Source organism: Argentina silus (genome assembly GCF_951799395.1).
Source record: "Argentina silus genome assembly, chromosome: 3".
Lineage (NCBI taxonomy): Eukaryota > Metazoa > Chordata > Actinopteri > Argentiniformes > Argentinidae > Argentina > Argentina silus.
The window spans coordinates 12,488,884-12,499,007 of NC_139657.1; the positions used below are offsets into that span (position 1 = coordinate 12,488,884).

Consider the following 10,124-nt stretch of genomic DNA (forward strand, 5'->3'; position numbering starts at 1 on the left):
CAATGTGGAAAATGTTAGTTTTAATAGTTTAGTTTTGAACAATATCTCCAAATATATATGCTTTTTTTTCATACAGCTAATCATAACAGGTAATATTAAAGAGAAACCATGGGGCATTGAGGTGATCTGATCTATGATACTCCGGTTGTGTGTCTTTACATATGTACTGGGTTTCTGTAATTTGACTCTCATATCAGACTCCCTCCTCTCTTCACTTTCCCAGTGGTTTATTTGTGAAGTTTAATCAAGTACTGCTTGCATAATGGACCTGGACTTAGACTTGGGTGTGCGTCTAGTTTCGATATGTGATGAAGAGCAAGCATTATATAATGAAGGTTTGAATAATATCCAATGCCGTAGTGGTGAATTGTGTGTCCACTTCTCTTTAAAATGTGCATCACACATACAGTAGATATAATAGCTACTCTTTATGGAGTTACTGATGAAGAAAATCTACATCTTTCCTTAATCTCTCAATAACAGCTATGTGTATCCATCCGAAATACCTAACACCCCCCACTACCACCACCACCACCACCACCACCCCCCTTTCTCTGAATCCCCCCCTCATCTGTCTTATCTCTGACTGCTTACCCTGGGGCGTAGTGGCCCCTGTGCTCCGGCTTGACGTGTGACTGCTGCTGCTGCTGCTGCCCCAGACAGGGGTAGTTGTGCCGGAGCAGACCCAGGGGCGGAGGAGGAGGGTAGGGGTTCTGACAGGGAGGGGGCCCAGGCGGAGGGGCTACCTGGCGTAGCGGGATCGGGGGGCTCACACCACACACCAGCCCCCCAGAGGAGGACACTCCTGCCTGGGGGGATGAGTAATTTGGCCCTGGGACACCGCTGTGGACCTCTGTAAAACAGCTGAAAAAACAAAGACCAAAGTAGCCCAATCATAGAAATCATAATGCCCATGAATTGTTATTATGAATGGGATGCTATACCGTGTGTTGTTTTCAGGCTGTTTACAGTGGATGTGGTTTTTGGGAGACTTTGAGGCACTCACATGTCAGTGCTGTCGTCCTCCTTGCTGATGTACTCCTCCAGAATACTGGTGTCGATGTTGGCTGGCTCCAGAGAGCTGGTAATATCATGACCTAAGATAAGGAGGGGGCCAGGGAAGACAGAAGGGAAATGGGGGGTTCTGGGATTAGCAATGGGAACCTCTCATCTCATCAACCCTACTCAGTGTTTCCACTTTGATAACGCCACTGATTTCAACACAAGCACATGTTGTAATGGTTCACTGTAAGACTGTTCTTATCTAGTTTTATCAGATAGTGTCAAATGTGAGGGTTCTACAGAAAACCATTAAAGTATTTTGGGCATTCTATCAAAATATAGTGTCATTGTACTCAATCAATGTGCTGTCCACAAGCCCCTTCTTGAAACATGTACAAATGTTTTTTTTTTCATGTTAAGCATAGAGGAGGTGAATTCTGATTCACTAGTTGAGAATTTAAAGGTCGTAGCTTTAGAATGGAGTCTGGAGATCGGGTTTGTACTCTGAGTTTCAGCAGGACTCTAGAACGATGGGGTGAGTGAGTGTTGACAGGGAATTCCGTGGCCACAGACAATGATTCATCTGATCTTAATTGATCAGTCACTCACTGAGAGTCCTCTAGTTCACCCTGGACTCTTTTTTATTCACCCTCATTTTTTTAATTTATTTTTTTAAATCTAATTGTCTAATATGGAATGATGATATTGTACTATTATACTACTTGTTCTAACACTTTTACTCCTAGAAGTAGTACTCCTGCCACTATTCATTCATCATCACCATTGTCATCCTCATCCTCATCAACATGGCCATGATTATCATTATCCTCCTCCTCCTCATCATCATCATCATCATCATCATCATCATCAACAGCAACAACCATTCAATCTAAAAAATTATTCTATAAATTGTGAGTGGTATAAGGAAAGAAAATTCTGCTTGCAGTTCTGGTGGTCTTTAAAATCATTAATCCCCCTATTCTCTCCCTCACACCAGTCCTGAGCCATGTTCACCCTTTCTCAGGCAAAGCTCCCAAAATCCCAATCACATGACCCCTATAATCTCCACAAACACTAACATGTAGGACACACACAAATGAGCGACTACACCTTTGGAAGCAAATGGCCTTGCATCTGCTGTGTTTTACAATGATTTTCTGAGGGTAAGGAGACAGTCAAACAGCAGATGGCAGATGTGAATAGAGAAACGGAGTGAGTGTGAGAGAGGAGAGGTGGGGATGGGGTAGAGGGGGTGAGGTAGGGGGTCAGTAAGAGGTGTACAGTGGGTGGGCAGGCAACCCCCAGACCCCAAGCTCTCTCCCTCTCCCTCTCTTTGATAGATTAAGCTGCTACTCAGTTCGGAATGCCAAGAATTTCTGTGTTAGTGTTGGAAAAACTCTCTTTCTTTTTCTCTCTCATCTCTCTCGATCTCAAAACCCGCAATTTCAAATCTCACTTGCTCGGCATTCAGGCAATTGTGAATTCCTCATGTCTCAGTCCCTGTCATATCACCCATTACTCTTTCCCCAACATCAGAGAAGCAACCACATAGCAATTAAGTCCACTACAGTGGCTCTCCAAAATATGAGGTGGGATTCTGTATCCTATCAGCAGCCTATGTTGAATAAATATCTAAAAGGAATACAACAACAATTGAGTACTGTAGATCATTGATATGAGTACATATGTTCAAATAATCATTTTGTCCTTTTGTCTGGGGATTGACTACTGTAACACTCCTAGTGAACATACAGTATAATCTATTGTAGAATTGATTAATTAGACCGTTTTAAAATGTATTTATTTTATTTTAACTATTCATGGCATTAGGTGATTTCAAGGTCAACAGCAGGTTTGTGTATTTTTTTTTAAAATTATATATATATATTTTTTTTTACAAGTTTTACTCTCAAACACACATGGATACACTCTTTTTCTCCTGAACTTAATAGACGGTTCTTTTCTCCAATGTGAACAACTCTATTGGTCCAGGGTCACTTGTCTTCTTGTCTTGGTAACGGGCAGAAAGAGTCAGTAGAAGTTAGTGAACACATGTCAGAGTGAGTGGGAGAGGAGAAGGATGGTTTCCCTTAAATAAGGTCCAGATGTGCACCCCACCCAAATTGGCAGTAAATTTAGGCTGGCAGGACTGATAACGAAAGAGAGAGAGAGAGAGAGAAAGAGAGAGAGAGAGGGGGGAGGGGGGGGGCGGGGGGTTGGGGGGGGGCAGGACAGAGAGAGATAAAGACAGCTAGTGGTGTGGAATGATGACAGATAACCATTGGGGGATAGAAGTTGTGATAGAAGTGATAGAATATAAGTTAAAAGAGAAAACAGGAGAGGTAAATACAAGGGATGAAGAGAGCATGACAAAAAAAAAAATCTAAACCAAATCCAGCACTGTGATGTCTTTCATGACAAACCATGGGTAGAGTAGAAATGTAACCTAACTGGAGCCAGTAAATCAGTTGTAATTTGAGTTTGAAATAGTGTGGATTGAGATGTGTAAATATTCCTGTCCTCTATGTCTTGCTCTGTCCAGCTGTGCCCATCAGGGAACAGTGCGATGATTGTCAGTCCAACTTCGATACAGACTGCCCTTTTGAGAGATTAGGGGCTGGGGGGGCAGTGTGTGTGTTATGCCACCATTTCAATGCCTGAGTTGTCCACAGTGTAATAACCCCAGATGAACACAAACAGAGGGGTGTGTGTGTGAATGCTCATTAATCATGGTTTGACTCATATCAATTTATCTAATGTATCCTCCGCTGTTCTTTTTTTTCTCTCTGCCGTTTCTTTTTTCTACAAATGAAACATTTGTACAAACTCCACATGACACTTTCATGTGTTACAACAAGGAAGTAACTCATTCTATTTTATAGGTAATACAAAGGAAAGTGTATGTATCATTTCCTAAAGATGCTTGTAAGTGCATGGCATTGTATTGCACAACTGTACAGTAGGTTGTACACCACTTCTGCGACAGATTTGTGAAAACAAATGGCCTAATTTGCGTGTGTGTGTGTGTGTGCGTGCGAGTGTGTGCGTGTGTGTGTGTGTGTGTGTGCGTGTGTTAATCATTAATAACATTAACAGTGGCACAAAGTGTGATGGCGCAAAGTCCATAATCATTATCAGACAGTAAATATGACCCAGAATGCTTTTGGTTGTGAACACACGCACTCACGTGCACACGCATGCACGCACACACACATTTTACAGTTTGAACCATCAAATTCAATTATCAAAACATAACTCCACAGATAAAATGACCTCTCCTACCAAGAGAATACTAACTGCATCATACTATACCTGACATTTGCCTGAGATTTTGAAATTAAAATGGCCAAATTGCCAACAAGTTCATTATATGAACAGCCTCAATAGCCTCATGAAGTACTGTATTGAACTGTGAAAGGTTTATTCCAATCTCACATCCATGGCTGGCTGGCTTGTGTCATAACCATGTCCATGAGCACCTTTAGGCCTGATTCTCATATACCCCAATGTTCCACTTATCCTGTCCCACAAGTCTAATGCCACAACACAGCTAACACAATGTAGTCCCATTGTTCTGGTAAATACAACAGTGAAGTTTATATCTGTGATGTGGACTGGTCTATTCATTTTTCTTCAGCAATGTTTCCACATGCAGTGCTAGCCTAAGCCTAATTCAAACAGGCAATCAATCTACCATTTAGGAAACTCTGGTTGCACATCAACACTGACATATTCACACACCAGTCCATACACACTCTCAAATATAAACACCTGTCAACATTTCTACCTGAACAGACATATTCCATTGCCTACTGTAAGTTGCTAGATGGTTTCAAAGACCTGCTATCTCCCACTTCTTTACATGCCTTGCTCATTTAAATGTCTGTGTATTGTTTGAGATTAAATATTGCAAATTAACTGGAAATAGAGCAATTAGGTTCACAAATAATGAAATGACTAATACTGTCATTGATACTAAAACGAACAAACAAACAGGAATGACATCAGGAAATCACATGTCAAAGACAACAACACAGACACATCCAGAGACACATAGACAGAGAGAAGGAATACCTGCACGTAGCCAAAGCATTTTGACGTCCTTGAGATGAGTGCACCTGAACCAGAAATGAGAAAAGGAATACTTCTCTATTTTTCACATCTTTCCATACTGTGGCTGTAATGCTCTCCTTTTTGGACCTGAGAGTCGCACTTTGGGGTTACGAGTGTGTGTGTGTGTGTGTGTGTGTGTGTGTGTGTGTGTGTGTGTGTGTGCGTGTCAGTGTGTGTGTGTGTGTATGTGTGTGTGTGTGTGTGTGTGTGTGTCCTTGTCCGTGTATGTATGAGTGTAAGTGTGAGTATGTGTGTGTGTTTGTGTGTGTATGTGTGTGTGTGTGTGTGTGTGTGTGTGTGTGTGTATGTGTGTGTGTGTGTGTGTGTGTGTGTGTGTGTGTGTGTGTGTGTGTGTGTGTGTGTGTGTGTGTGTTTTAATGGGGATTATTCCCCAGTCATGAGACAGGGCTGTACCAGGCTACCACACACAGCCCTTGTCACACACCAGCACTGGGCGCACCGGCAGACCTGGCTCAGGAGATTATGGGGAGTGATGGGGCTGGGACTGGGACATGGAGAGATGTTGAGAAACAGGGAGAAACAGAGGGAGGGAGGGTGGGATAAAGAGAGAGAGAGAGAGAGAGAGAAACAGCGAGGTACAGGTAGAGACTCAAGGCATCTGAGGGGTGACAGGTTTGTTGTAGGACATCCCCACTAGTTTGGTCAGTTTGGTGCTGTATTAGACGAAGACCACAAGTTACAGAACACAAGAGCGACAGAAACAGAACCTGAAAAAGTCTAACTTTGTAACGCATGTTCTTGATAAGTAATGGTTGAGCTGTGTCAATAACAAGACAAACGGAAAGAAATACTGAAGCAACAATCATGATCACTCTTCTGTTAACCATTATCTCGATAGAGCAACCAAAAATGAACCACAACTTTCTCGAGAAAAGTCAAAACTGATGTGTTTGTAAAGGAGCACTGAGGCCAAGAGTATTCTAACACTTATACAATGGGTTGATCAAAACAAGAATTGTGATTGGCCGAGAGGCATTCGAAGCCGAGCTTTATTCCCTGATAAAGAAACAGCGAGGACGATGGCTTAATTCTTGTACAGTAAAACTTCTAGAAACTCAAATTGAACAACAACCAACATTTGTTGATCGAGGATTATTAAGTACGGATGGGACTAAGCTGTAAAGATGGGAAACTAAGTAAACGTGTAAGTGTTGTACGCCTGGCTGGACAAAAACAATACATTCCGGTAACAGCAATACACTGTTACAGCTGTAAATCATGCGACTGAGCCAAACTTCCCTTACTTCATCACCAGAGCTCTCCAACCTTGAATAAGGCGCTCCTATCCATTACCACACACTGGATGTACAGTGTGACTTAGTGGGAAAACACCGTCCAAAAACCCCACAGCAGACCTTCTGTAATCTTGTGTAAAAAGGCCTTTAGAGAAGAATAACTCTCAACCCATTTGGATACTAAAGATGGTTTGCTGAGCAATCTAAAAATAGCAAATCAAGAAGTAATGTTTTCTAATGTTATGTGCTTACTGTAAATGTTCATAAGCAGAGCAGACACACGTGTGTTGGCTTATTATCCCATTATTAGTGTACTGTATGTATCCCTTTATAACCTGACTGCATCTACTGTTATTAATGTACATGACATGGCACATACATGTACTGTGTTGCTGACCGGGTATCGAACCCGGGTCATCATCCTTGTGACTCAAGTTCAGACTTCAAGCAACGTAATTCATCACATGCGCGTAATTCCCCAAACCATCCCACACAAACAGATGTTATATAGCCCAAACTATTTCTGAATAATCGTATGTTAAATGTCAAACTTTAGCCATGATGATGTGAGCAGAATGCAATGTACAACCTCCAAATGTATGAGTTGGGAGAGAGACTGATGCTGGACAGAATTAGAGTAGTGATGGAACTTAATCCACACACTCCCTCTCTACATTTTTGGCTGATCTTTGCCAGAATCTTTTGATACACCAGTTTGTGTGTGTGCATGTGTGTGTGTGTGTGTGTGTGTGTGTGTGTGTGTGTGTGTGTGTGTGTGTGTGTGTGTGTGTGTGCGTGCGTGTGTGTGTAAGTGTGTCAGAGAGGGAGAGGTCGTGTTTTTAGGGGTTTTGGTGTGCCTCTCTCAGCAGCCCTGGCCCACCCCACCCTGTGTCTGTACTATCTCTCCCCCTCGCCCTGTCTGCTCACTGTCACCCTAATGGAGTCAGAGTGAGAGCACAGGGAAGGGAAAGGACTGGGAGAAAAACACTAGTCTCACCTCTTTGGGTTTTAATGGCCGCCAGGGGTATGCTAGGAATGTGCGCTGTGCATTAGTGTGAGTGTATACATATTTCAGTAATCCTATTAATCCCTAGTTAACCAGTGAACAAATACATTACAGTATTGTGTGATTGAGGATGTGTGTGTGTGTGTGTGTGTGTGTGTGTGTGTGTGTGTGTGTGTGTGTGTGTGTGTGTGTGTGTGTGTGTGTGTGTGTTCTACAGTAGGTAAAGTGCAAAATCATGGTGTCCATCAAATTTGAATCCTAATTATGCAGTCTCTGATGTGGGTCTGAAAGTGTACAGTTAAATCAAAATCTAGCCTACATTTTACATTTTAATAATGAGTAATTATGAGTATTCTCCACAGTGCAATCAGATTACAGGTATTCCGTAACCAAGGAAGCTGGACAGAGTTCATCTAAGGGACTTGATCTCAAGTCCTGCTACTACAGTAAGGTTGGGCAGGGGTGGGGTTAAAGTAACCATTTAACTATAATGAGGCTTCATAGAAATGGTTTTGTTTAATGTTATCAAATGATTAATGTGTGTAGGTCATGAGGGGGAGTTTAAGGCAGATATGAAGGTAAATATTTAACTGAAGATCAGAAATATCAATTGTACGATCTGGTGATATAGTACTTTAATAACAAAACAACAAAATGACTGTCATCCCAAAGTCATTGACGCTAAAACGTACAATAACAAAAGAGGAAACCAAAGTCTCTATCACTACAGAACATACAATAGTGTAGGTGTGCATTTTAACTAACTAACTAACTAACTCCCATAGTAAGTAACTAACCGTTTCCTAATGCCTTAGGTAGTTGCAGCTTTATTCCAGGCAGAATGGCTGAAATAAAGCCAAAGAAAAAAGATCTCTCTCACTCCCAAAGAAAGAATGTAAACACTCTAAATTCTTGTCAAAGTGGAAAGGAACACTTGACAGTCATGGATTGCTGTGTATATTCAAGTCAGCAGTCTGTGTATACGGTCATAAAGACCTCACTCCATAGACAACCTATTACACACCAGCGACAGTATGTGTTTCTATGTGCTCTTGACTCCTTCTAAACACTTGACACTGTGTCTCAACACAACAGTTACTAATGAGACACTAGGAAGGTTTGACATAGATTGGTCACATTAATCATCGGTGGTCTGTGGCACTCCCTAGAATATGACTGTTTCTCCAATAGCAAATAACACATTGAAATAGTAAGAATATACAAGATTATATTGTTGTTCCTGATTCCAGAAACTGCATCTCGACAGGTCTGACTAATATATTAGGACACTGAAAATGTATATTTAAAACAAAGAGCTTATCAGAACAACCACAACCATGATAAGGATTGGGACTCAGGGACATGTGGTGAATGTATTCGATGTTCTAGGAGCTGGTCACTACTGATGATAAATTTGACAATAAAGTTAAAAGTAATATTATGATATTTTAAGTTCAGTATGAATATTGTAGCACTCGAGGATTAAACTATCCCCTTATTGAAGTCAGATACCTAAGGTACAGGTATGGACACAACTCAATGGCAATGGACAACCTCACATTTTGGATGGCCCATTTCTTTCTCTCTCATGCATTGTACCCTTGCCCCTTTACAAAACACCCCATTTATCTTTACTTGCATTCCTATACCCTACCCCCTCCTCTCCTCCTTTTCCTCCACCTCCTTTTTACTTGGGACTCCTCATTCGCTTCTTCAAATCCTTGCAACTCATCACCATGAGTTAACCTCCTCCATCTTTCATTTAGGATTTCTGACATCATAACCATGTTCTCTAAGGGACCCCGACATTAGTGACCCCAACAATCGAAACACAATACATCAAGAGCATCTTTTCCGTAATTCCAAGGGCCAAAGGTTCTCATAAAGGCATCATCCACGATGAAATAGTCTGACATGATTATTGACACTGCTGAACATAAACCACCTGTGGTCCAGAGAAGGCTATAGACCCTACTAAATTGTCCAATAGAATATACTGTAAAAGGCCTAAAAAAGACTCAATGAGACAGAAATTAAATTGCAGGCACAAAGACAAATATTTGCAATCATTTCACAAACTGGTTTACAGCCAGAATTCCAATCAAATCAACAACATTGTCACCCCAGGAATGGAGAGTCAAATGCCTTTAATATTAGACTATATTGTGAGGAAGAGTAGAAATAACAATAACAAATCCCATCCATGTCTTCATTTAACTTCATAGAATGGTCTTAACGAGGTGAGCACAGGAGTGCGCAATTCAGGTGCATAATGAGACGCACTCTGTTTCTAACCAATATCTTTCCAAATACTGAACATGGAAATATGTTACAATAAATGTTAATAATTCTTACCCTCAAAAAACCTCTGTAACGCTTCGGTTTCATCAACCACGTCCATCCTAGCGGGTCCCAGTTAAAAAATCCATGAACGTCTCCCTCCGTCCGACCGAAACAGTTTCGTATATCGGGAAACTCTCACAGGTTCATCCCGGACTATCCAAATTTCTGTGGCAAGACTTAATGTGGAATTATTATCTCACATAAATCCACTCCTCGGGGAGAGATTCCTCTCCGGTTACAGGCAATACTTTGGCAATTATTGATCAATTGAGCGTCCCCTTTATTCCCGTCTCCTATAATATCATACAGCCTTAAATAACAGTGTTTTAAACAATAAAGCTAACCGCACCGCAGACAGCCAACCGGTAGCCAATCATTAGAAATAGCCATAAGAAAGTCGCGCA

General features: G+C 41.4%; 1 protein-coding gene across 1 annotated transcript in view; it reads right to left on the minus strand.

The window, feature by feature from the left end:
* myrf (myelin regulatory factor) overlaps nt 1–9,778 on the minus strand; it is a gene marked incomplete at its 5' end in the record, with an annotated part of 19,864 nt that extends 10,086 nt beyond the window's left edge. The window contains 3 exons of the mRNA XM_083665837.1: nt 595–864; nt 1,007–1,097; nt 9,733–9,778. Of these exons, the coding sequence (XP_083521963.1) occupies nt 595–864; nt 1,007–1,097; nt 9,733–9,778 (407 nt within the window). The remainder of the gene's footprint in view (nt 1–594; nt 865–1,006; nt 1,098–9,732) is intronic.
* Between the last annotated feature and the right edge of the window lie 346 nt (nt 9,779–10,124).